This window comes from Numenius arquata, chromosome 8 (genome assembly GCF_964106895.1).
Source record: "Numenius arquata chromosome 8, bNumArq3.hap1.1, whole genome shotgun sequence".
NCBI classification, from domain to species: Eukaryota; Metazoa; Chordata; class Aves; order Charadriiformes; family Scolopacidae; genus Numenius; species Numenius arquata.
In genome coordinates, this window is record NC_133583.1 from 27,186,175 (window position 1) to 27,214,143 (window position 27,969).

Sequence of the window (27,969 nt, forward strand, 5' to 3'; positions counted from 1 at the left end):
ATGGGGAGGAGCTGCTGCTGTGTTACAACAGCCCCTCCTGCCCCAGCTTCTACTGCTGCTTCCCTTTCCTTCTTGGAAACGCTTCCTTCCCACCCGTCCAGTTCTCCTCCCTGGCCCCAGCCCTGCAAAATGCCCTGAGAGGGGCAGGGGCTGCGGTGGCTGCTGCTCTTCTCGGTCGGTGTTTAACGTAAGGTCTTGGTATCTTTGGGGGAGCGCCGGGAGCCTCCTGTTTCTGCCCATCTCTGGGCACCAAGCACGGTGGGAAAACGCAGGAGAGGTTTTGTAGCCTCCAGGCGCTGAAATGGGAGATGTGGGAAGCGATGCCGGCAGCCACCGCAGTGCTGACCGAGCAAAGCACGTGCCAAAGCCTCGCCGTGCCCTCCTTCCTTCCCCTGGCCAAGAGCAGAATCACCTTGAAAATATTTATTCTTGATGGGATGCGCGGCCACGAGCCCAGCGTACCCCGGGGTCGGCGGGGAGGAGGACGCTCTCCTGGACCGTGATGCAAGCCCCAACCCACAGAGGCTTTTGGGACGAGGCTCACGACAGCCTGGAGACTTCACGTGTGCAGGTAACCAGTCAGTTGAAAAAAAAAAAAAAAAAAAAGGGAAGAAAAAAAGGTGTTTTCTGCCCCTGGGCTGCAGCATCCGCAGGCAGAGCATCTCAGCCCGGCCGGGTGCTGAGGCTGCACGTTCTGCCCGTCTTACCTTGGCTGCCGCTCCAGTGGGGTTCTGGGTGATGGAAACCATCCCAGCAGGGCGTGATTAGCGCAGGCGAGGAGGGGAGAAGCGCTGAGGCAGGGATAAATGGAGCCCCAGGGGTTTCCTCTGGGAATGGCTGGGCTCGGCGCTGCCAGCCCCTGCCCAGCCAGGGACCCTCCTCAAGGATGGGTGACGAGAGCCGAGGCCACGAGTGCTGCCCACCTGGACGGGACATGGGGCACTCAAAGCTCTTGGTTGTAGGAAAAATCATAGAATCATAGAATCGTCCAGGTTGGAAGAGACCCTTGGGATCATCGAGTCCAACCATCTACCCTACTCTACAAAGTTCTCCCCTACACCATATCCCCCAACACCACATCTAAGGGACTCTTAAACTCATCCAAGGATGGCGACTCAACCACCTCCCTGGGCAGCCTATTCCAACGCCCGACCACTCTTTCTGTGAAAAATTCTTTCCTAATGTTCAGTCTAAACCTACCCTGTTGCAGCTTGAAGCCATTCCCTCTTGTTCTGTCATTAATTACCTGTGAGAAGAGACCAGCACCAACCTCTCTACAGTGTCCTTTCAAGTAGTTGTAGAGAGTGATGAGGTCTCCCCTCAGCCTCCTCTTCCTCAAACTAAACAGTCCCAGCTCCCTCAATCGTTCTTTGTACGATTTATTCTCCAGGCCCTTCACCAGCTTCGTTGCCCTCTTCTGCACTCGCTCCAGCACCTCGATATCTCTCTTGGATTGAGGTGCCCAAAACTGGACACAATACTCCAGGTGTGACCTCACCAGTGCTGAGTACAGGGGGACAATCACCTCCCTACTCTTGCTGCTCATGCTATTTCTAATACAAGCCAGGATGCCGTTATCCCCTGGAGAGGCGGGACAAATCCCACCTGGGAAGTCTCCACGCTTTCCCTGGGAGCACAGACAAATTCCCCCTCGCTGCAAATACTGTTTGGAAACGCTTCTGATCGCAAACCCCAAAGCTTTTCGGCAAGAAACTCACCTCCAAAAAACAAACAAACAAACAAAAAAAAAAAGGAGTAACTTCAGAGCTTTACAGTTAATATTTTTTTTCCCCCATCCGAAACCACCCCGCCAAGTTTGGGGTCTGTTTCCAGGGCATTTTGCTGGGCAGGTTTCCTTATGGTTGGGATTTGCGTTGCTGTTAGATCCCATCGGGAGAGGGCAGCTCGCCCTCACCGCAAGCCCTGGTGTGCTTTTGGTCCCTCCCTTTAGCTTTTGCAAATTTTTTTTTTTTTTTCTCTCCCCCTTTCCTTTGTACCGGCTCGGTTGCAAAACCCAGCTCTTCCCTACCAACGTCTCCCCGCAGAGGTGTGGAATTTCGGAAAGCCAAGTGAAAACCTAGTAATTCACTCCAGCTGCCGGTCCCGCTCCAAAACGTGATGGCATCGCAAGCCTTTGGTAGCAGGGAACACAGACTGCATCCGATGGGTGCGTCCGATGGAAGCATCCCTTTGGTCTGAAACATTAACAACTGAGCTAGTCTTTTTTTTTTTTTTTTTTTCTTTAAAAAAAACCTAAAAATATTCTAATTTTCAGAAAGCCGTGCATCGCTTCCTGAGCCCTGGGGCTGGACGTGGGTATTTTCCAAGAATCTGGAGAGTCAGAAGGATAATTTTTTTTTATTTATTGTTTTTAAAATTCGATTTTTACCTGTTTCTCCCCTGGTTCTCGCAGCCGGAGGCTCCTAAAATGATGGTGCTTTGCCCAACCTGCCTCGAAAATGCCATCCTGCTGGGTGTCACTGGGGGAGGCTTCTCCGGTCACTATGGGGGGGGTGTGTGTGATTGATTTCAGCTGCCCACACCGGTCCCCGTTCCTGACCTCCGCCAGCCCCGGCCCATGGTGGGGACAGGCAATGGAGCTCCATCCCCAGCATCCCCACAGGTACCAGCTGCTCCCGGCCTCGGAACTAACCCACAGAACAGAGGGGGGCCAAAAGGGCAAACATCCCGGTGTCCCCGGGCAGGTCACTGGCACTGGCCGCGGGAGGAGCAGAATTGGTGCTGGGTGAGATGGGATTTTTTTTTTTGTTTTGTTTTATAACCACTGCCTTTGGCTGTGCAAAAAAAAAAAAAAAAAAAAAACCAAAAACACAAAAAAACCCCAAAAAACAAAAAACCAAAACCCAACCAACTAACAACCCACCTTGGAGCTGGATCTCTGCCTGGGACAGCCTCTCCAGGTGAGGAGAAAGCCAGGGGAGGGATGAAGTGTTCAAGGCCAGGTTGGAGGGGGCTTGGAGCAACCTGGTCTGGTGGGAGGTGTCCCTGCCCAGGGCAGGGGGTGGCACTGGGTGGTCTTTAAAGTCCCTCCCAACCCAAACCATTCCGTGATTCTATTATTCTATGACCTGGGATTTTTTTTTTTCTTTATTGTCCTTGACCGGGGGAAGGAGAGCTGTGGTCTGCAAGGAAACCAGCCCCTTTGGGAATCCTGCCTTAGGTGCCTGATGGGTTATTTTCCTGCACGAGCCCCGGGGCTCGGTGGTGGGCATGGACACGAGGAGGTGCTCCATCTCCAGCTGTACCCGCACTCGCTCTCCGTCAGGATGCCGCGGTGGCATTTTCATCCGGCTGGGATTCCCTGCGCCCTGGGACCTCCCTGCTCACCCCAGGGCGGGGGGGGGTCACAGCCGGCAACCAGAAAAACACCCAACACGTTCGCCCCCGGTGCCGCTGCCCTCGCCTGCCCTCCTGGCAGCTTTGCTCTGCCCTCCCAGGTATTTCGGGGGTATATTTTAAGCTCAGAGACGTAGAAGGGGCTGGCAGGCTCCCTGGATGAGAGCTCCCCGTCAGTACGCTGCTTATTATTTTAAAGAGCAAAGCCCCAGTGTGGGGGATCGGGGGTGGGTCGGCTCGGGAAGCTCCGAGCGCTCCTCTGCCTGTGGCTGGGGTTTGGGGTGACAGGTGAAAAAGGACGGCAGGGTAGGGGTGCATCCAGACATCACTTAAGCTCAGGATTTATTATTTCCCCAGTCGTATTTGGGCTTCTTTCTCCTTCCTTCCTAATCTCCGAACCTACGAGGGGAATCGGGCTCATATTTGCAATATTCTTTTTTTCTGTCCTTTTTTGAAGGGTATTGATTGAGTTATCGGTTTAAGGAAAGCCCAGCCTCTTGCCTTGCCCGACACAGGAGCGAGTCGGAGGAGAGTCTCCGCGCAGCCCGTCTGACCTGCATCCAGCCGCCATCCGCCCAGCATCTCCCAACCGAGGGCTGCGGGTGTCCTGGGCGCTGTGGTGTCCTTCATGCCCCGTTAAATAAAACGGGGCACACACACAAGGTGGGTATTTCTTCTCTCAAGCATGTTCCTTATGGATGTCACCATATATATACATATATATATATATATTTATTTATACATACACACGCTCATAGAATGGTTAGAGTTGGAAGGGACCTTAAAGATCATCGAGTTCCAACCCCCCTGCCATGGGCAGGGACACCTCCACTAGAGCAGGTTGCTCAAAGCCCCATCCAGCCTGGCCTGAAACACTTCCAGGGATGGGGCAGCCACAGCTTCTCTGGGCAACCTGTTCCAGTGTGTCACCACCCTCACAGGAAAGAATTTCCTCCTGATATCTAATCTAAATCTCCCCTCTTCCAATTTAAAACCACTATCCCTTGTCCTGTCACTACATCTCCTGACAAAGAGTCCCTCTCCGGCTCTCCTGTAGGCTCCCTTCAGATATTGGAAGGCTGCTATGAGGTGTCCCCAAAGCCTTCTCTTCTCCAGGCTGAACAACCCCAGCTCTCTCAGCCTGTCTCCATAGGGGAGGTGCTCCATCCCTCTGACCATCTTCGTGGCCCTCCGCTGGGCCCGTTCCAACAGATCCATGTCCTTCCTGTGTTGAGGACTCCAAAGCTGGACACAGTATTCCAGTCATCATACATATATATATATGTATGTATCGTGAGTTGGAGTGCTGCAGGTGGCTCATGATGATGAAGCTCCTGACAGACCGAGGGCTAATTTCTCTTAAGAGAATGTCAATAAGGAAAGGAAAAAAAAAAAAACTGGCAGCACCTCTGTGCTTTTCAGCATATTAAGATGTAACAGTGCTTAGAATTATTTCTTTTTTTTTTTTTTAAGAAAAAAAAAAAGCAAGTGAGGCATGAATAATAAATATAGCGCTGTGCAGCTGACTTCAAGGGAAAGCTGATTTCCCCAGGGCTTGCCCCACGCCTGTACAGTAAAACCTGTCCTCATTTGGCAGCTCTGTGGCCTGAAGGCAGACGCTGAGAACCACGGCATTGAGAGCAGAGCCTGGCTGAGGTCCTGCTCCCAAATGATCGTGAGGGTCGTGATTTTAGGGGCACAGAATCTAGTTGGAGGTCTGTAATAAGTGGTGTTCCCCAGGGAGTCAGTACTGGGTCCAGTCCTCTGCAATATATTCATCAATGACCTGGATGAGGGGATGGAATGTACCCTCAGCAAGTTCGCTGATGATACAAAACTGGGAGGGGTGGCTGACACACCAGAAGGCTGGGGCGCCATCCAGTGAGACCTGGACAGGCTGGAGAGTTGGGCAGAGAGGAACCTGATGAACTTCAACAAGGGCAAGTGTAGGGTGCTGCACCTGGGTAGAAATAACCCCCTGCACCAGGACAGGTTGGAGCTGACCTGATGGAGAGCAGCTCTCAGGAGAAAGACCTGGGAGTCCTGGTGGACAATAGGATGACCATGAGCCAGCAATGGGCCCTTGTGGCCAAGAAGGCCAATGGCATCCTGGGGGACATCAGGAAGAGTGTGGCCAGCAGGTCGAGAGAGGTCATCCTGCCCCTCTGCTCTGCCCTGGTGAGGCCCCATCTGGAGCACTGGGTCCAGATCTGGGCTCCCCAGTTCAAGAAGGACAGGCAACTGCTGGAGAGGGTACAGCAGAGGGCTACAAAGATGATGAGGGGCCTGGAGCATCTCTCTTATGAGGAGAAGCTGAGGGACTTGGGTCTTTTTAGTCTGGAGAAGAGAAGGCTGAGGGGGGAGCTGATTAATGCTTATAAATACTTAAAGGGTGGGTGTCAGGAGGATGGGGCTGGTCTTTTTTCAGTGGTGCCCAGGGACAGGACAAGAGGAAATGGGCACAAACTTGAATATAAGAAGTTCCACCTAAACATGAGGAGGAACTTCTTTCCTGTGAGGGTGGCAGAGCCCTGGAAGAGGCTGCCCAGGGAGGTGGTGGAGTCTCCTTCTCTGGAGACATTCAAAACCTGCCTGGACACGTTCCTGTGCAACCTGCTCTGGGTGGACCTGCTTTGGCAGGGGGGGTTGGACTGGATGATCTCCAGAGGTCCCTTCCAACCCCATGTGATTCTGTTAAATGAGACGGGCATTTCTTTTTCAGTGCTTTGATTGCCCCTGCCAGCGATGGCATGGTCTGCCCGTGGAAATAAGAGGTGTGACTGCACCTGTTGGTATTTATATCTGCTGGTTTTCTCTTTTTTTTTTTTTTAATTTTTTTTTTTTTTTTAATATGAGCTGCGGACCTCCTGGGAGACATGGTGGGCATGTGGGCTGCGGCACTTGGGCAGCGGCTGATGGTGGGGTCAAGCCAGGACAGAGCATCACCGCCCCGAAGGATGCAGCAGAGGAGAGGTGACGGGAGACAGGTATTGCCCAAGGGGAGGTTTTTCTGCTACCACCCTCCAATAAACATGGGGGAAAAATGCTTCTCCTACCGCTCCCTGCCCCTCCTGGTGCCCCGACCTGCCAGCAGAAGGAATTACAGCCACTTCCAAACCCTCTGGACTCTCTTGACTTTTCTGTCACCAGTGCAGCCCCACTCCAGCAGACATGTCGCTTCACACAAAGCTGGCACCAGTCCCTACCCGTGGGTTTTGCCATGTTTATTTTTCATTCCCTGCTTGACCTGGTGCCATTCATCTTGTATCAAGCTTCCACTGGGTGGTGGTCTGCTGTGGGGTGTCCAAAGCAGTGGTGGATCGTCAAGGTGGGAGCATCTCAGCCTCTTGGGAGAGCTCCGCTATCCTCACTCATTGCGTGGATGCCAGCACGTGGGGTCTTCTGGGTCTGAGCAAAGCGGTTCACGTATGGTGATCACCCCCCCAGAGGGTTGGTGAGCAGGGGGTTGGACTTCTTTAGGGCGGAAAAAAAGCTCAGGATTTGGCTACCACAGCCCTCTGGGTGGTGACCCCCTTGTTTTCTCAAGCAACATTGCAAGACCAATGACCTCCTTAAGACTTTCTTCCTTCCTGAGTCATTCCTGTGCTTGTTCAGGTACCTTCGCTCGTGTCTCTGACTAATTCTCCTCCGCTCCTTCCCACACCCCGGCCTTTCAACCGGAAAAACAGGATGCAACCGGGTTGGTTTGGGTTTGTTGCTGTTTTTCTTTTTTTTTTTTTTTTTTTAACCCCGACCTTACCATGGTGGTCTGTGACACGGTACAACTAGAACTTGCATTGTAGGCCTGACACTCGTCTGGAGACAAGGACGGGGGGTGGCAGTGGGGCTGTCCCCACCACCCCCAGGACTACCCGCACCCTCCCGCGGCGGGACTCGAACCTGAGGTCTCCCCCTCCCCAGGCCGCCACCTTCCCCTCTCCCCCACGGCCTGGGGGCGGGGCGCGCCTCCCCTGGCCCCGCCCCGCCGCCCTCCTCCCCGCCCCGCGCGCGGGCTCGCCTGACGACAGCCGCAAAGCACTTTTTCAGCAGCCGCAAGTGAGGTGAGTCGCAGCCCCGCCGCGCCGGGGGGGGGGGGCCGGGCCACAACCCCCCCCTCCCTTCCCCCTTCTATTCTCGTCCTCCGGCGGACGGGGGCCGCCCTCGGTGCCTCCGGGCCCAGCGACGAGGCTCCCCTTCCCCTGGGGGGGACGGCTGCCCAAGCCCTGTGGAGGCCCCGGGTAGGGCGGGGGTGTGTGGGGGGGGAGGTGCTGAGGGGGGTGGCGGGCAGCGGGGACGTGAGGCGATGAGGTGGGGGGGGCTGGTCGCTGTGGTGCCGGTGCCCGGGTTCGGCGGGCTGCGGTGTGACTCAGCGCCGGCCGCCGGAGGGGCTGGGGGGGTGGGACACACACACACCGGGGCGCAGGTCGGCAGCTTCTTTCCCCTCCCGCTTCCCTCAGAGGTCCGGCCCTGCCACCGGGTGACCCGCCGTGCCAGCCCGCGGCCTCCGCGCTACCTGAGCCAATGCTAGATCTGGAGGTGGTGCCCGAGCGGTCTCTGGGGAACGAGCAATGGGAGTTCACCTTGGGTAAGTGTGCTTCTGTGTGTGTGTTTTCCCACCTCCCCCCCCCGGAGCTCTCCTGGCTGCCCCATCTGTGTGAGCAGGGAGGATTCGCGTCCCCTCGCGATCATAAGGCTTCTCCTAACGCTTTCAGGGAGTTGCAGGAGTGAAAGGGAAAGAGAGTCAAAACTCACTTTTCTCTGTCACTTAAAATACTGATGTATGAGCTTTAAGGGTTCCCTTATAGCATATAGTCTCATTTTTCGCTTTTGAATGCCGAGTTGTGCTTTGTTTATCAGCTTGTGTGCTTTCCTCTACTTGCTTACCTTCTTTTTGGCTTGCCATCTTAAACTAGTATTCTTTTTTTAACTCAGTCCTAAAAGGAGGCGTGAATGGGCTCACTGACTGTCACCTGAATATATGTCAGGTGATACCAGCATCTTCAGCTGTGCACTAATGCTTGGCATAAAAACTGTGCTTTTCCGTATAAACCCTTTGTAAATATCGGTAGTTGAGTTTCACAATTTCTTTGTGTCGTTGCTGGATTGCGACATTATAGTGGAGAAAGTAAACTTTTGAGAGGTTTTCTCAGGGTTAGATAGCAAGTGTTTCTCTCCCCCTCCTCCCCCCTTAATCATTCTTATTTTTTTGTCTCTCAGAGAGGTCCTTCCTTAGCAGTCATTGCTCTGTGTACTGTGATGAGAGAGAACTTTCCCCCAGCTGATGGAAATTTGGCTGGTGCTCAGCTGAGGGCACTTAGATGTAACTCGGGTGGTATAGATTCTTCAGATGACCTGTGTTTTTTGAGCAGATATTGGTAGTCCTTAAACCTCTCAGAAAATATCATAGCTGTTGCATTTTCTGAGTGATTGCTTGGGATATCAGCCCCGGGCTCTTTCTCTCAGTTTTCCATCTTTGCTGTTGCTCTGCCTAAAGCACAGTTAATGGTAGTGATAGTTTGGCTGATGTAAACAGGGCTGTGTGTGGCAGCCGTCTGTATTTGCCAGAACTTGAATTACACTTCTGCTGCTGTTGCTGTTGTCACCTGTGACAGCAGGGGGACAAAGTGTTCCTTAAAAGCACTGTTACGCAGCTTCCATGAACTTGGGTCACACCAGAGGAGCGGTGCTGTGACGTGGAGTTGTTTATGTGAAACCCATCAAACACAAAGGGCTGTTTATGCCGCTGTGAATTCCGAGTCAAGTACAACTTGATGGTTACAGGGAGCGTTAGAATGGCTTTGGGAGGCTAATTATAGTACCTCAGGTCCCACCCTTGAAATCTCGGTGATCTCCTTGTACCGCTGGCACGTTACTGTGTTCCCAGCTCTGTGTCGCCTTCCACGATCCTTCAGTGCCCATATTACCTGAAAAGAAACGCAATCTCGAATTGTGTACCCTGACAATCTTCAGAAATAAATGGTACCGGCTTCCCTCCCTTCTCCTTATAAAAACAAAAAAAGGGAAGAGGGAAAATGTTTTTTGTTTTGCCAAGAACCCCCAAAGAAGCCCGTTAATGCAATCTCATGGTTAAAATTATATCCCATGTCTCCCTCTATGTGTACGTACACGCGCATGGGTGTGAGAGGGAGGAAACTCAGCTGCAATTCTTGGAGTAAACATAGCTACCACGTGATGCATCTAATATATAATTAGCATGACCTGCTGGTATAGAGCAGGAGGCTGACTAGGTATTAAGATACTTCAACTTTGTCTGGTGCTAGCGATATTGTATGAAAACGGCCCCTGCTGATAAAGCTGGTTCAGCTGTGTTGGTGGTGGCGAGGCTGGAAGCGCCGGTGTAAATGGGCTTCTGGCTGCCAGCGGTATTCCACTCGTGGTTTGTTTAGATCCGCTCTCAGCAGAGCGAGTGGCAGTATTCCTGAACTGTTGCTGACTCCGGCTTCCAGTGGTGTGCCCACAATGGAGATGACTGAGGGGGAAATGCCAGGAAAATTTTTTACATGAGTTTTTGGATTCTGTTTCTGGCTCTAGTGTTGACTCACTGTGTGACCAGAGCATAAAAAATTTAACCAAGGCTGAGTTTTGCGTTCAATTAGATACCTGTCTCACTGCACCTCTTGGGCTACACTCCTGCTTTTTTAAAGGAGAACAATTAAATACTTGTTCGGTAGTGCCTATAGCTCTATTATTAGCATTTGAGATGTATAATTTCTAAGGCACACTTGCATTTCTTGCTTTTTATACTTTCTTTTCCTACGAAGTTTCACTTCTCTTTATTTAATGTGTTATGATTTGTCTTCTCTTCGGGGTTTTTTTTTGTAATTCTTCTCTATGAATCTTTCTTCACTCCTCTACCTCGCTCCCCTTGAAGACACATAGACTTAGCATGGGCTAATGCTTCGAGCCATGTTGTCCATGACCAGCGTATATGAGAGAAGCGTCTTGTGCCGCTCGTATCACTCCAGCATCTAGAAAAGGGAAAAGTCTGCGATAAGAGAGACTTAGCGCTGGTCTTTGTGGGCGTTGTTTGCCATGGCTCACTTTTGGTTGACTGCCTGATATGCTGGAAACCACGGTTGCTTCCCCGTTCCCCCTGACTGATGAGCAGGGGAAAAAGAATTCTTTGTTTTCCCTCTTTGCCTGTGAAGGCTGACGAATGTTGAGGAAAAGGGGGTGTTGTGTGTGTGTGAGAAGGGTGGAGAAAAATAACCCAGTTTCTTTACTCCTCCTTTGGCTCTCTGCTAATGGAGGCAGAGGGAGGATACTGGCTCCTCCACGTGTTTTTTAGGTCGGAGAACTTAAGTCACCGCTCACAGCTGCATGGCAAAACCTGCTTGATTCTCGGCTGCTGAAAACTGAACAAAATTAGTCTATGTCCGTTTGCTCGCAGCTTGAGAAAGCTCTGAGTAAGAGAGTCACATGAGCCATCTGTTTGCACACTTACCAGCCCAAGATTGCATCAGTTTACATCGGACGACAGACTGAACTTCGTGTTTGTGTGCACTTTTTTTTAACCACATACTTTTTTTTTTTTACTGAAACCTTACCTACTTCTGACACTTGCCATCAGTGTATAGATTCTGCCAGCTTGTTCGCTGGCTTTGCTTCTGCCTTTGCCACTTAGGTTTTTAAAAAAAAAAAAACAACGGTCTTACCTCTGCAAGTCTCCTAGAAATACTGACTTTGAAAATCGTTTTTAAAGTTTTAAATCACCTTTACTACTTTTTTTTTTGGAATCATAGCTTTTGTTAGGTTAAGAAATGTGAAACTTTTACAGCAGCGGCTTTGATCTTAGCTTCTTGCTGTTATTTATGTTTCTGTTCCATTTTGAAAATATTATCTAATACATAATAACTGTCTTTTTAAAACTCAGCTGCTTAGACTACAAGGCAACTGCTGCTTCCTAGATAATAGGAAACAGGCTTCTCTATTGTGGCTCTGTGCATTTTAATTTTATTACCGTTATTAAAATAATAACTATTCTTTGTGATTTTATATCATCTTCTGGTCTATATTTTCTAGCTGCAAAGAAAAAAAAATTGTTTCCAGGATTATGGAAAATTAATTAATTAATATGGAAAATTAATGTGAAAAACAATTTTACGGAGACATTTCTATATGGTACTTACAAATTGAATCACTGTAGTTCCGATTTATGAGACTGTTCTGCCAAAACTTTATTTCTTAATTGCAGAAAAGCTGCAGTGTATGGGCACGACAGAGAAAAGAATGTGTGTGAAAAAGAACTTTTCACAGTGCGACAGTGAAAAGAATGGTTTTTTGGGTTTTTTTAGTGTTATGCTACTATTACCTGAAAGTGATCCCTACGGTGATCTAGCTGTGTGTGTGAAATATATATATATATATATATATGTGTGTATATATATATATATACATGCACATGGAGAGAGAGAGAGGGAGTTTTCTTGGTTTGGTACTGTAGATGATGTTTAAAAGGTGCTTTTGAACATGATGTACAGTCTGAGTTTGAGAGGGGTAGCTAGTAACTAAAAATTTGAGTGCCTGAACTGTCACCTCAATAAAAGCGTAAGGTCCTGTGGTAAATTTTTACCTAATCAAGGCAACTTTCTTGAAGTCTAAAATAGACAAGAACGGGGCAAGGGGTGTAAATACCAATGTCAGATAACTAATCTAAATTGACTTGCAGCAATTAGTAGGAAAATAAAACCTCACAATTATGAGCTCATAACCTCCCTTTATTATAGATGCCTGCTTTGAATTCAGGAACACGATCACGTTTCATTTGGAAAGGCAACAAAGGTTTTAAGTGTGATAAAGGATGAGATGGCCTGGTGCTGTTCTTTCTGCGGAATCAGCTGTTTCATTCCACTTCCACAAATTTATAGCTGGAAAGATAAGATGTGCGCTGAAGGAAAAAGAAAAAAGAAATAGCACCCTTGAAATCATGTTAGAGGGTGAATGTCTATTAAGTGTATTATTTCAATTAAACCAAATTGTCTGGCATGTTTATCTTGTCTGTAAACTGAGAAGATAAAGTTCCTTCTTTGACACAAGTGTAGTGGTGTCAGTGGTAGGACTAAGGAAAATCACTGCTCCGTTTTAATATTTGTATCTGGCTTGTACGACCGCTCGGTAGTTTATCAAGCCCGATAAAGGCTATGCCATAAAATGCAGTCCGGGAGTCTACTGCATGTGCGTAAGAACACTCTGGGCAGCTCTAGTGGCATTTGGTGTAGGCTGTTTTATCTGTTATTGGATTGTTGACCCCCAAGAAGTAGAAAATTTTGCACGTGGATTGTAGAAAGATCTGTGCTTTTTCTACCTGAACTTTGCAGGTTAATTTTGTGGCTAGGGATACTTTTCATATAGGCCGAACGAACTGGTAGATAAACAATGACTTCTCTGTTTCAAAGAACAGGTCTGTGCTTATACCCTGAGTCAAGTAGGCTTATTTGTTGATTGCATACCTTTCTGTTGTAATGTACTGTTTGCTGATGGCAGCTCTCTTACCTCATCTGTAACCTTTCTGTTAAAAAATACTGTTAGTCGGTCCCTGAACTGAAGAAATGCCACTGTTTCTGTTTACAGGAATGCCGTTGGCTCAGGCTGTAGCAATTCTTCAGAAGCACTGTCGCATTATCAAAAACGTCCAGGTTCTCTACAGTGAGCAGGTGAGTAGTGCAGGGTCTGGCCTCTCTGGGGTCATACACCTCGCTGTGTCCAGCATTAAGGCGTTAGGGGGTATGATGATACTTTGTCGTGCTAACATACGTGTTGTATGAATGGCGGAGCTACTTGAAATTGAATTATACCAAATTATTGCCACCACATCAGAGGGGTAGCTTTTATAACAGTTTCACATCAAGTGTTGTAGTCCTCAGTGCAGTGCAGTGATTTAACAGGTAGCGCTTTCATGTGTGCGGTGGTGGGGGTAGTATTGTTTCTCTTTTAAGAAGGGACATGTTCTGTAATTACCTGGATACTTTAGTTCTAGTCTCTTTACAATATCGTTGTCAAGCGTTGCAGTATTTTTGAAGTACTGAATTACTCATTACTTGCTGCTTTTATCTTTGGTTTAGTGGTGATGAACCCACTCAAAAGGCTTCCACGCTTCCTCTCTGGATCTGCAATTTTGTCTGCAGAAAGTGGATGCAGTAAATTAAACCAGCTATAGATGTCTTAATTGTTCTTCATGACCAAACATTCATTAGTTCCCAATACATTTGACTTCCATCAAAAAGGGGACCAGAAGTGAAACCTTTCTGCTATATCAAATAAAAGATGTTATATACCCACTTTTGCGTTGAAGGAAATGGAAGGGAAGAGGAGATGGGACAAGAGGAGGAGTGTGACTCTCCAAATGTATATTGTGCGAAGTGCATGTTAATCAGGAGATGATATTCAAATGTTGTAGATTTTTGCATCAGGAAAAAGGCAAAGTTTGCTAGAATTTCAATTTGTATCAAAATACCGATTTGAGGTCTTGGGCATTCACAGTGAATACGGAATGGCTAAGGAAGAAGCCTGGCTCTGGCGTTTACTGCTGGATACATATTTCATGTAATTAAATGAGTTATCTTTTTTTGTTTGACAATATGTAGATTTATGGGGTTTACGATGGCTGAATATTTACTTTGCAAATTGAAAAATCTAGCTCCTTGTACTTAATGCATGGGATCATCCATCTGGCACTGAATGCATTCCTTGGTTTTTGTATGCTTTAGAAGTTTCTTGGTTTTTTTCTTACCCCAGAGCATTCCAGAATTATTTCTAGGTTTGTTTAGGTAACCGATGAGATCCCCATTCCTCTCAGTTTTGTAGAATCACAGAAGGATGAGCAGTCCAGTGCTAGAAAGCAAGATAAACACTGCTTAGCTATTTGCACCTCTTGGATGACTACAATTGTGCTTGACCGCATACACTGAATTTTTATTGTCTCTGCAGGGGTTATTCTCAGGGCTTTTCTCCCCCAAATGGTAATAAATGTAAAGGTGTTTTTAACAGCTGCATAGTCCAACAAAATAGTAGTTCTCAGCTTTGTGGAATAGTTATGTTGATATTTTTCTGTATATTGTTCCAGTTCAGTGCCGATATTGGGGTGTGATTCTTTCCACGTGCCTCTTGGGGCCTGCAGTTGACCTTCTGGCTCTATCCTCACCCTCATGCAGAGCATCACGCACTTCGTTAGCAGCTGGGCACAGAGAGATGTTGCTGCAGTGCTTCGAAGTTTCAAAGCTTTACACAAACTTCATGAACAAGTTTTACCTAGTTAAATCACACTTGAACAGCCTTCTTGTCTTCCTTCCTTACATTCTAAAATAATGCCTTTGAGCACAGTGGTCAAATGTTATTTAAAGTTGTTGCATCTAAAATACTGACTTTTTTTGATCCTGGAACTGCAGTCGAGAGTTTTCTTTCAAAACTTTATATGACAAATAAATGCAATTAGATCTGCCCGTGGCTCTGTTTTGAGCCCAAATGGGATGCCCAAAGTGTGCCAGAAAAGCTTGATGAATCCTTCTCTGTGACTAAAGAATTTAAACTCCTTTTTGGTCAGCTTAATTGGGGTATTTAATTGCCTTTGTAGGTTTTCCTAAGCTTCTTCCTCTAGATTCGTGTTGATGGGATTGTTCAGTGATAGCAGTTTTTCCTGCAGCTTTATGAAGATTAGTGGTGTGAACTGCACATATGAGTTCCTTTCTTCAGGGAGGACCCTCCTGTTGCCTCCTGGCATCATCTTTCATACATGAGGTTCTATTTTGTGTCTTAAAAGTCCCATGAACTAAATTTGTGCCCTTGAAACTTTTCTTCTATTAGAAAATATGCCAGTGTAAAATAGAAGCTATTGGCTATAATAATTATCAAGGTTTTCCTCAGATGTTTGTGGGCGTTTTTTTCACCCACTCAAAAGTACTTGTAATAGCCTCATCAATTTTAGAATAACTTTAAGAAAATTCTGCTTGGAAACCAGTGAGATGCAGAGCATATCCCGTACCAGAAGAGCTCAGTTGGTATATTTAAGTGTAACGCAGCATGTGTTTGTTTTTTTTTTTGCTCTACCTGTAGCTTTTTTGAATTAGATTTATAAGGGATTTTAAAAAAGACCATCAGGATCAACGTTAGACCTTTTTGGCTCAGGCTCACAGCCATATTGCGGCGCTGCTTCCATTCTACACACTATCATAAAAGTTTGCCAGCAGTAGTGAAGTATTGATGCCGTTGCGCAAGGCGCTGTGAAGATTTCGTTTAGAATCTTACATGTCATATCACTGGTGTTGAAGAAAGATGAGCTTGAACTGAACCTAGTGCAGGAAAAGCTACAGGAGTGATCAAGGGGAATGGGAAATCTGCATCGCAGGAGATTGAAAGCCCCGGGGCTTGTTTTGACCTAGCGATGTGAAATCTAGAATCCGATCATTTAAAGGTATGGTTTGGGAAGGGATGGGAGACGCACGTGAGAATGCACAGAAAGTATCCAGGCTACAAGACGGTGCTGGTGTGAGAACAAAGAGGTGAGAAAATTTAGGATGAAAATTAGACTTGTGACAGTCAAAACAGACTTTCTTCCAGTAGAGCAAGGAGGGGGAATAACAGTTTTTAAGATAGCTTATGCTTAATTCATAAAGAGGTCTGTATGATGTGGTGACTTGCATTAGAAGCCTGTATGTGCCCCAGATGTCCCATCCCCATTCTGTCTTTTGCTAGATGACTGCCTGGTGCAATTCTAGGGCATGGATATTGCTGCCTGCCTGTCCTTCAGCCTCTTTTCTGCTCTGAGGAGGCAGTTGTGGAGCATAGAGCTTTTTGAAGCAAATGTGCTTTAGATGGTACAGGATCAAATAGCTGAATTAGGGCCAACTGGCGGCTGTGCTTGGATTGTACCGGTATGGGCGTGAGCAGCTTCCAGTGTCGCAGCAGACGGGGATGGCGCAGAGCCTGTACAGACACCAGTGAAGCCAGTGGAATGTCTCCTAGTGACTCCAGCAGACTGCAAATTAAGCCTTTCCTTGTTATGATTCACGGTAACTAAGGAAACCTAAATTCACAACGTAAGAGTCTGAAGCCTTCCTTTTGAGGCCTGAAAAAGACTGTGATGCTCTTTGATTTTGGAAGTGGAAAGCCCTCTCACCGTCCTTCTGTCGAGTGTGCGCTTGGTTCTGATGCAAGGCCTGGTGAGACGGGCTGTTTCTGTGTGCCAAGAATGCAACAGGCTGTCCCTGCATGATCTCTCTGATGCTAAACTTGGAATGTTAATTTTCAAGGTGGTTCTTCCCTCCCTCCCCCCTTAAAGTAATGGGCAGCTATCCTTTGAGAGTTCTTGTAGGGTGCAGGTCTCACACAGACACTTCTATTTCTTTTCATAAATAAACTGAGAGGGTTGAGAGGTTTGGCCAAATGTGTTTTTGTTATGCTTATTTGTTGAACAAGTGGTTGTTTTCTTAGGCAATTTTGTTTTTCCAGAGTAACCAATTTATACTTTTACAATGCTATTTATCTTAACAAAGAGGTGTTGAAATTAAAAGCCTTAACAGTTGTTTTTTTTTGTTTTCCAGTCACCTCTTAGCCATGACCTCATCCTTAACCTGACTCAGGATGGAATCAAACTGCTGTTTGATGCTTTCAATCAGAGACTTAAGGTAATAAAGCATTGCAAAACAAAGCCCTAGCAGATAGTGACACTTAACAAAGCATTATTAAGTATGGGGTCCTATACGTTTAGCTTGCCATATCTAGTGCTCTCTTGTGATAATGAACTGCAGTGTCTTTGGTTTGAGGGTTAAATTTTAGTTTATAGGATTAAGACACTTTAACATTGTACTGGGGACTGTAAGGTGCCACAGGACCAGGATGGCTCAGTGCGATCTCACTTGCCTGTCTTCACTCAAGATGCACCAGAAGCTGCCAAAGGCCAACTAAAGCTAAGCCTAGGATTTGAAATCAGATCATTATTTAATGCAGACCGGACAGTGTTGTGTTTTCCTAAGCTGTTCCTTTATTTGTCCTGACATTTTATTTTTGAAAACAAACTTGCTTCCTCCTATTCTTAGTTTTCAGTTGAGTTAAGTTCATTCTTGTGTGGCCATGAGTGCACAATTTCTCCCAGAAAGCCATGTTGAGGCCTGTCGTTGAGTGCAGGAGGCATCACCTCACAGTTTGTTCTGGATGAGCTTTTATCTCTGTGATCGAAATCCTCAGCCCAGCAATTCCACAGCTGTGCTTTTAGGTGACCAAGTTTTTAGCTGCCTCTCTAGGATGCTTGGTGTAGTTAAGATGCAAAATAAAGGGCAGGCTGGTCGCTAACCTCCTGTGGCATTTATGGTCACAAAAGCTCTGTTACGAAAGTGGTGTGGTTCATCCATACTGAATGGGCTGCTGTGAGGCTGTAGAGAGATGACTAGATCAGTAGGAAATTTTGAAAAGCTTTCTTAACTGAAACATCTTAAGTATCTGCATGTAACTTCTTAATTATTCAGCATGGGCCTTTTTGGCAGGACTGGCTGTGCTGAACAATTGTCAGTGTGGTTCTCACCTGGAGTGTATAAATTGCTTACCACAGTGCTGGGGTGTTGATTGTGCTAATTGGATGAGAGTGGACTGCTATAACTGCCCTGCTATTTAACGTTTGAAAGCAGAAGTGTGGGGTTAAATGTGATGGTGTCAAAAAAGTGAATGCTCACCCTTTACATAAGTCTGAAATATTGTGCTCACATCCATACTTTCGAATGTTGGAACAGTGGTAGCCTTGTTCCTCTTACTCACTCATGGCTCCAGTAAAACGAGCAGCAAAATATCAGCCTAGTGCTTTATCCGAAAAATGTGTGTAAGAGTGTAGCTGTGTGCTATCAGCTGAAATTTGAGCTCTTTATATGCTTTAAATGAATAGCAACCCAAATTAGTAATTATTGGAAGTACGTATTTCTCTAGTAGTAACCTGTAATGCCATAATATGCTTGTATTTTTCTTTTAAAAAGTATCTTTTATATTAACTATAAGAATACCTATTTTTGAGAACAGTTTTCCGTGCAAATTGAGCTCCGGTGGAGGACAGCTGAGCACTTGTTTTTTTCCAGATGTCAATTTTTAATTGCCTTATGGAAGTTTCTGTTCATGAAGTCATTCTGTAATAATGGGACTTTCATTTTGGTCGAGATTTAGAATTTAATCAGATTGTGTATGTGAGTTTACAGTTTTCAAGAGAGTATCTTGAAAATTCTCTTTGTCAGATGGATCTTCATCAGTGTAAGCACTTGCTGTATGCAGTCTTTCCGAAATATATTTAATTCTTAAGAAGTCTGAACTCAAAACATAATCACTTTAGGGACATGGCTTGCTTACTGGTGTTTTTCGGAATGTCGCAATCTTGTAGTGTTTTTTGAAGTGCTGTAACTAATGCTGTGTCTCTTCACTCCAGACAGTTTTTGAGGGTCTGGCTTTGTCATTTTAACACCCTGTGTTTTAAGAACTACGCCAGAGCTTTTCTTCTCTACTTTCTCCCCAATTTGTTTTGAAGATAAAATAGAAAAACCAAACCCTTCTGGTATTTGTTTTTAGGTTTGAAATATATAATAATAGGAAAAACAAATCACTTCTGGTATGTTGTGATTCAGTAGTGTAGTGGTACCTTCTGTTTGTTTGAACTATGAAGAGTAAAGCTGTGTAAATGCATACAATGCTATGAAAACTGACACTAGTAAAAGTGTTCAGAAAGCTTTACAGAAGAAATTCTATGGGGTCAGTTCTGAAGTGAGCAATGGGACTTGTTAAAGAGTAGTCTAGAATAAGTAATGCCTGTTTTATAGATGGTACGACTCTGTTTTCAGTGTTGCTCAGCAGCAGCAAATCTGGAAAAACCAGGATGCATTTTTTTCTTTGCTTTGTATGTTGTTTTTTAATACGCTCTTGCTATTTGGTTGTGAAAAAGAGATTAAAACGCAGGCTACTGAAATAGAAAGACTTGACAGACACAAAGACGCTGGTGCAGGAATAAAGCCATAGCAGTGTTCCTGAAAAGTTTCCTCCCTTTTTTCAAGGAGGAGGAGAAGGCAAAGTGCTTCAGAGAACTCTTCCAACTTTTCATGAGTCAAGAGCATACCATTAAATGTTGGGGGGCTTGGGGTGGCTGTCTTTTTTTTTTAATAGCGATTTGAGCCTTGCAAGTTATTTTATTTGGGGTTATTTCCCAGGCATCTCCCAAAACCAAGACTTCCTTCCTAGCTGGTGATATTTTTAGGCTTTCAAGCCACATTTGGTAGCAAGCTCCCTGTGGAATTCTGCTTTGTTGTCTAGCTGAAGAGAGTCCTTTCTGAATCTGCCGGCGGTTTGTCGGAGGATTATACAAAGCAACAAAAAGCACTTTACCTTTTCTTTACAGCGGTTATGATGTGCTCTCCATATTTTCCTTTTCCTGCTGACACAGGAACACGCACATAGGGTGGAAGAAGCTTGTGTTTGACCATGGTTAGTCACCAAAAATTATCTGCTTACAGCCCGATCTAGCCTCAGGATCCAGTAACAGTCACATAAAAATCATATGAAATCAATCTCAGCTGCACGTATGCAGAATATATTGAGAACAAAGGATCCATACCTAATACTATCTGCAGAGAGGGGACTTCCTTGGAATATTCAGCGAGGTCTAAAATATTTAATAAATATCAGAACTAGGTATTATGGCTCGCTCTTATTCTTTGTGGGCTGCTCTTCTGATTACCTTCGGTAATGATCTCAGAGATTGCTACGTGTCTTTTTAGGTGGTATTGAAATGGAATGCCGCTACTTGCTTTTGCTTTTTTGTTCATCTTTTCCTTTAGAAAAAGAGCTGGAAAATTGAAACAGTGCAGTCAACGCTAGGACTTGCTACCCTGCATGGGATTTCTTCAGCACTAGCTTGTCTTGCTTTTTGACAAGAATTTGCCTCTTTAACGATTTGCAAAAACGTGTGAAGTACAGTAATGTTTGTTTCCTCTGTTTCAGGTGATTGAAGTTTATGACTTGACTAAGGTGAAGTTAAAATATTGGTAAGTGATTTAAGATCTCCCATGATTTCTTCATGATTACAGTGACTGGTTTCTCTCTTTTCTTTAATCCTGAATTTATTTTCTCAATCATTCTTGTTAAAAAAACAAAATAGCTTCAAAAAAAATGTAGATAACTACCCGTTCTTGAACATAGCATTTGGTTAAATTACCGGTTTACTCTTTTCTTCAAGTCTTGGAGACTTCTTCCAATTTAAATGTGGTATTGCCATTAGTAAATGTTTGTAGCATCCATTCAATATCTGTAAGGCAGATTAATTTTGTTTTCTTTTTCAGTGGTGTCCACTTTAACTCTCAGGCAATTGCTCCAACCATAGAACAAATTGATCAGTCGTTTGGAGCAACGCATCCAGGAGGTAAGCCGAAGTATTTCTGAGAGTCAGAAACATACCGAATTGACAGACTTCTTTCTAGGAAGCCCTTTCCTGTGTGTCTGCCTGGCAAAATGTGTAGGCGCTTCTGTAGTCAAATGATCTGAAGATGTGTTCCGGAATGGTCTTATTCTTGTAGACGGGATAGCATGTAAAATGTACTGCAGGTTCTATTGTGATTTTAAGTGAAAGAGTGAGGCAGAGAGTCATTGGCACAGAATGATGTATTCGGATGTCATTAATGATCTGTTTTGAGCTGCCAGTACCAGAAAACTGTGAGCTTTACTGTTGATGCTGTTGTTTTCACACATTCTTATGCATGGTCAGCTCTCGAGTGGCCTTAGGGATTGAGGATACCATGAACATGCAGACATCGGAGCTGATCTCTCTGTGGAGTTGGCCAGGACTGTTTGTTCAGGCTCCGTGCTCTGAGATTGTCCTTATACCCCTGCTAGGGCAGGATGAAGTCCAAGCCCGTGTGTGACTGCCTTGCATCTCCCTGAGTCCGCTTCCTGTTACTGGGAGCGCTGGGGAGGTGTGGAGTCAGCCTACGTGCAGCATGACCAGAACCGGGACAAGTTTAATTAACCTGGCTGAGCCCATTCTGACTCTTGCACAGCTACTTGGCTGTTCACCAGCTCTGTAGCAGGAAAAAGACTATCTTTAAGCTCCTTGTTTACATATGAAAATGGAGAGTGTATTTTGGGGGTTTGGTGATGAAAGTAAGTCAGTGGTGAAACTTTGAAGAGGATATTTATAATTAAACTGGTGTGGAACCTTCAAGAAACAGAGCCGCAAACTGGTATAACAAGAGAGAAGATTAACTCCATATAGGCAAGATACTCTTTTTGGAGCATCATTTCCTATTTTTAGCTTAACCCAGTCTGTTTGCAGTAGTTGGGCTGATCCCAAATAGGCTGGCGTTCTTTGTGATTGATGGCGGTGACATATCCAGTCTTTTTGTCCCTGTTCTCCGCAGGCAAGCTCTTGCACATTACAGAGCAGGATTTATTAACTGTGGAGGGTCATGTGGCATAAAAGCCTGCTGTAGTAGATGAATATCAGGTTGAGATAAATGAAGCCTGGAGGATTTCTAGCCATAATGCTCCAAGGACCAGAATCAGCCTTTTTAAATTTCACTTAGGTTATGATCTTAACATTTCCTCTTAGGCAGAAACTCTGAGAACTATAGTTAGCTATTATGGAAATAGTATGTACCAGACTGTTTGGCTTGTTCTGCGACAATAGTTTATTTGCAAATATTTGCAAAATTGTAATATTATGAACCATAAAAATAAATACCCAGCTATAAGCATGGCTTGTGATACCGATAGCGTGTTTTATTACTGCATAAAATTGTATGCAAGCACTTAAAAGCATTACTTGGCACAGCCTGTCCTTGTGCTGAATTTGCCAGCTACTGTGCGCCTATCATATTCAATTAAGAAAACTTGCACACTTGCTTCATCCGATGATAGTTTTTCATAACATCTTTTTATCCAGTGACACGTAGATATGAAAATGTATTTATTAAAATGTTGGCCTATATTACTATTTCACTAGTGAATTTGCTTATTCAGTTTCCTCACTGGAAGTTCAGTATCTTCCATTAACATCCTACTTAGCAGAAGTAAATTCTCTATATTAACTGCCTGTCATAAACACTTTGAACTGTATTATGCAATGCAAGTTTTTGATAATTCTTCTTTTTCCTTTCTGCTTTCTGGAACAGAAAAGGCAAAAAACCACCGTAGTTTTCAGCATGTGGGGAAGGGTGATGATGGTGCCTTCATGTCCCATAGAAGAAAAGTTTGAAAGTACTTTGTTGGTTATCTCTGTGTTGACCTCCACTAGAATTTAAACAAAATGTTGCCTTTCCTTTAAAACCCAGGTGGTTGCAGCAGAGCTTTCCTGCAACAGGATACAGTGATAGTTTCAGAACATATTTCAAAAGGTTAGCAATGGGTTTGTGTTGAAACCGACCTTCAGTGAGCATTTTTGGTTTTGCCAAAGCAGTGGTTTTAAAAAAGAAGAGTCATCAGGAAAATCGCAAGCAGCTTCATTACTTTTTTTGGCTAATGTTAGTTTGAAACTTTGTAGTATTTTTGTCATGGGGCTGGTTGAAATATGACCACTGTGGAGGTCAATAGCTTCCCCCAAGCCAAGATTTTTCTCCCACATTTCCATGATTCTCTGACCTGCCCTCCTGCTGGGGAGCGCTTGCTCTTGCCAGTGGGGCTGTTGAAATCACATCCTGTTCTGAGCCCTCGTGGATGTGGCTGTTTGCCGAAGTGCCGTTCAGCAGGGGCTGAACGGGGTTCAGCCAGGGCTTTGGGGTTCAACTGGAGTCATAAGGTAGAAGGAAAAAAACCCCATCCTTCCCTCCTGCCCCAGTGGCCTGGCAGGGATGGGGAGGTCCTGTCTTCTAGCTCTGTAGCTCTTGGAGACTTCAGAGGTTGCCCAGGCTCCCCTGGGGTGCCAGGAAAGACTTGTGTTTGGTATCAGGAAGACTTGACTTCTGGATCTCCCTCTGCTTTTGTCAGAACCGTGTCCATTCTGCAGGTGGTGGTGGCTTTGTCCTGTCCTGCTTTACAGAAACGTTTTCCAGCTGGTCACACTCTGCTGCTTTCCTGGAAGGCAGTCTCTCTCCTCTTCCTTCACCTAGAGTCTTTTTGCTTCTATCAGCAATTTTGAGGAAAGTTATTCAGCAGGGTACCTGTGTCGTAAATAAAATAAAATAAATGCTTACCTTGTTCAGTCACATGGTTGTGACTTATGGTCTTGAGGGACACGTGAGAGAACTTCCTAAGGATGAAAACTTTCCTTGCCCTTTAAGCCTAAACATCAGCAAATGTTGCAGGGGATAGGAACTGATGCGATTTATATAATCAGATATCACACTTGGCATGACTAGGGGAAAAACACTTCTCCAGCTGGCTGTGGGCTTTGGAAAAGATGCATCATAATTTATCACATGAGAGAGATTTGTGTAATTTTCCTCCAGATCAAAACATTTCCCTCTCTCCCCACACGTTTTCCTTTGAGTGACAAGCAGGGAAAATGCTCTTAACCAGCACATTGTGCAGAAAAGGCAAAGGATGACTTTTGAAAACTTAATGGTTATTGCTCAACTATTATTTTTCTATCCTGGGCGGTCTGGCATTGTCTGGATATCTTGTGACACGTCTTTCAAGTTGAACATTTGAAAGGCACTTTGTGGGAGGGGAAAAAAACAATAATATGTATTTATATGCATTTTCCCTCTCTGCCCTGTCATCTTAAATATAAAATTATAAGAAGAAAAAAGAATATTGAACCAATTTCCTTTGGTAAAATGGAATAAAGGAGTTTCTTTATTGGTTTTTTTTTGCCTCTGCTGTTTTCAAACTGTTTTGCAAATGAGCTAGCTTCGGTGTGTTACAAGAACACTGTGTTCCCCCAGTGGCTACTGGGCACAGGTTGATGTTTGGTAGCATCAGTCTCAAAACTGTTCCCAAGCTCTCCCAGTCTCCTGGGGTTGTTTTTAAGCTTTCCACAGTCTCACAAAACGCTATGTCTTGTTAGGTACTGGGGTGACTTTTATTGCTGTTTATAGTTGATGATGTACAATTTATTGCAATAAATCAGGACGTCTCGTGACGTGGTGACAGCTGGAAGTCTGCACGTGTCTTCATTTATTTCTGCACTTCCTAAAAGCTGACTGATGGGTTTGGTGTTTCTGGTGATACTATTTTTAGTCAAACAGCCTAGGACCTGCATGTCTGAATCATTTCCTCCTGGTGCCGTGTTATTCCAGCACTGCACGCTGGAGCTCCTCTTGGGAAGGAGAGGTGGAAGTGGCAGGGAGGTACCTGTAAGCTCCCACTCGGGAACGTACTTCCCACTGGTGTGAAACATGGAATTTATCAGTGTTCTGGGCACATCTTCCTAAAAGACTTACTGGTTGATATTCTACAAGCGTTTCACAGAACAATGAACAGAATTGTTTCGTACTAATAGTAGCTGTTTAAACTACTTTAGGTATATTAAGGTATAATTGTGACATTGTATAATTGTATCATTAGGGGTAGGTTGGTGCCTGCAGGCTTACATAGGCAACTCTCACTTTAATGAATCCAAGGTTTCTCTTACTGCTGTGTTTCTACCACAACAAATTAAAAGGAAAACCCTTACTGTCCTGTGTAATCATGTTCCTCCCGCCCCTTGAGATGTAGTAAGTTCATTGAGGGTGATGGAAGTGCTCTTAGATTTAAACTGAAGGATTCTTACTTTATTTTAGTAACTGTTCTCTTTCTTTTTTCCTTTTTAGTGTATAATTCAGCTGAGCAACTCTTTCACCTCAATTTCAGAGGACTGTCGTTTTCTTTTCAGTTAGACTCCTGGACTGAAACTCCGAAGTACGAGGTCAGCAACCATTCTTAGTTAATGGATAGTCTTTTTTTTGCCTCTACAGTACTTGCAAAATATCACCTACAGCATGTCTCGCCTGCAAGCAAAAGAAGCCAGTAATTTGGAAAGAATTTTAACTCCTCGGTTGTGTTCTTATTTATGCTACGTAATCATTTAGAAGTTAAAAACTTTCTTCCTTTTAGTAGAAGGCATATGCTTAGAGGTTTTGCTTGCATCGTGAACTGGGACTAGCAATTCTGCTGTTGAAAAGAGTCTTCTAAAAATATGAGCGCTGTCTATGCAAATATGTGAATATTAAGCAATCTGCGGGAAGGCTGTTCTTTTATCAGATATTTTTGAATCTCATCAAAGGCATAATGCAACTAAACTAGGATAGAGTTCATAAAATATGTTTTCATCTTAAGTGTCCTTCAGTAAGAGTGCTTTTAGAAAGCCCGATGAATGAGCTTTATTTGTAATGCCTATTTGCGTATTCACCAAATGTTCCGATGAGTTACTGAATAATTGAACTGTGTTCTCTGAAATCTTTGGAAATCGCTGTCTATAGGGGAAACAAGATCAGGCCTTCTGTGATTTCCACCTATTCTAAAAGAAAATGTATGTATAACTTGTTTTGTGTGAGGATGGAAATGCTCTCGGTTGTATTACCTACGCTTGTCAGTTAAAAAGAATGCGTGGTGTATAGTATTAAAATGAAAAAGAGCATCTAAAGAACCAAAACAAAGTGGGAAGAATCAACCAACATGTTTTTATGTCCCAGCCTAGTACTTCAGGAGGTGTGTTTTGACATGTGAGAGGACAGGGGGTGACCAGGGGAAGTTACTATTTAGCAGTAGTGAAGGTCAGTTGCGTTTCAGAAATATTGGAAGGTAAATAGAAACCTAGTGAGCCGAACAGAAGGAATGTCCCAACAAAGAGTAGTTGCTTTTCATGCAAGAGTTCCCAGGGCATTTATGAATGAAATGGCTGAGCTGCTAAGAAAGTTGATTGCCATCCCGAAATTTTGAAAAGATGTTAAGATAAAATCGCTAGAATCGATTTTAGCCCTTGCATCTGTGTGTCTTGTTTTGGTACGTGGTTCGTTTAACTAAGAAAATAATTAGGGGTACTTACAGAAAGCTTGAATTAAATATGCTTTGTGTGTATGATGATTCAGTTCTTTTTAGCTGCCGGAACAGTGGAGAAAATTATTTTTGCTTTCTCAAAGTCTTTCATCCACTTGTTCAAATTAGTTAGTAAAATGTTGTTTGCACAGAGTGAGAGGTGAAATTTCCCCAGGACTTAGAAATAGGTAGAAATAGTTAGGATAGTTTAGAAAACAGAGTAGTGTGAAACAGTTCAGAGGGAAGAAAACTATTGTTTGTGCAGCCTTTCAGGGAGGAGTGTTAGGAAAGGCTGAACGAAGAGTGAAATGAAATTTGAAGGTGTCAAAATCTTTCGAGTCCGGAGAGGAACACACAGGAATGCTAAACTAGTTAGCAAAGCAGTGTGATCTCTGCTTGTGGACATGAAAAAACTCTGAAGGAAACCTTGGGTTTTTTATATAGCTCGTAAGAAACCGTAGGTGAGGAGCACATGAAAACCTACTCACACCGTTTCTGTTAAGAGAAGAGGCATATATGGCTCAGGCTCTTCCGTGGCTCTGGAGAAGATTTCTCTGTTGCTATGATATTAGGAGGAATCTTAAGTCAGCCTTATCTGACTATCAGAATCTTAATATGACTTAAGGAATCGTAAGTCAGACTATGTTAGAAACCTGTGTTTTCATGTGGTCATGCTGTGGGCAAATTCAGGATGGAAATCAGGGCATCTCTAGATTCGTTAGGTTTTGGCAATTTGCTTCTAAATTCCTACAGCAATGAAGGTTATCGCTCTGGGTTAATTTTTTTTTTATAAGAATAGCTTTTTGTGCTTATCTCATGGGATGTCCTGCTAAAGTAGACCAGGATAATGGTTTGTATCTTGTGCATCTTGTTATTGTTGCCTGCTTGTGGCAAAGTTAGTTCCTTTTTCGTCCAACGCCACCATCGTATGTTGATAGTGTTGAAGAAAGGTCTTGTCATCTTCAAAGTTGAAAGAATTAAGCTTTTACTGCAATGAAAGAATGAATTTGACTTTCTATTTGACGAGAATGCTCAAAATCCCTATCCAAAGAATATGCTTAAGAATGTGGTGATAAGGAGAGCAGAACAGAGACTCATTCCTTAAATAGGTTTTCATCAGAGAAAGGCATTTTACAAACTAGCAAAAATGTTAAAAGGCTGAAATTAATGCAGTGGGAGAGAAAAAAAGCATTTCTACCTTTAGGATAGCCTATTTCTTAGAACTTAAATACAGCATATCAGTACAAATATTCTTATATTGCTAGTTGCCGGTGATCAAACCAAGAAGACTGGAATTATCAATACGCACGTGGCTAATTGTCAGACTAGTGCCATCTTTTGGTGGATAAACATAGTGAGTGTTTCTCCCCAGCTTGGGAATCCAAGAGTGGTGTAATTAAATGAACACCATCTAGTAGGGTTGGTTTTGTTGTTGTTCTTTTTTTTTCCTCTCCCATGTCTTTGGCTAGAGATTTATCTGAATCGGTAAGTAGAAATTGTATTTCTAATTGTATTTCTAATGCAATTTGTAACTTTGACCTGAAGTGTCTACTGTGTCACCTAACGAGTGATTTTGTACCTCCACAGCCTAACTTTGCCCATGGTCTAGCCTCTCTGCAAATTCCACACGGTGCGACTGTGAAACGTATGTACATCTACAACGGAAACAGTTTGCAGGATACCAAGTAT

General features: G+C 44.5%; 1 protein-coding gene across 1 annotated transcript in view; it reads left to right on the forward strand.

Annotated features, from left to right (window-relative positions):
* The first annotated feature begins 7,820 nt into the window (after positions 1–7,820).
* Positions 7,821–27,969, forward strand: part of PHAF1 (phagophore assembly factor 1) — a 32,558-nt gene continuing 12,409 nt past the window's right edge. The window contains exons 1-7 of the mRNA XM_074152144.1: positions 7,821–7,942; positions 12,949–13,031; positions 16,914–16,997; positions 20,335–20,378; positions 20,673–20,752; positions 25,077–25,171; positions 27,868–27,965. Coding sequence (XP_074008245.1) covers positions 7,879–7,942; positions 12,949–13,031; positions 16,914–16,997; positions 20,335–20,378; positions 20,673–20,752; positions 25,077–25,171; positions 27,868–27,965 — 548 coding nt within the window. The 5' untranslated portion in view covers positions 7,821–7,878. The remainder of the gene's footprint in view (positions 7,943–12,948; positions 13,032–16,913; positions 16,998–20,334; positions 20,379–20,672; positions 20,753–25,076; positions 25,172–27,867; positions 27,966–27,969) is intronic.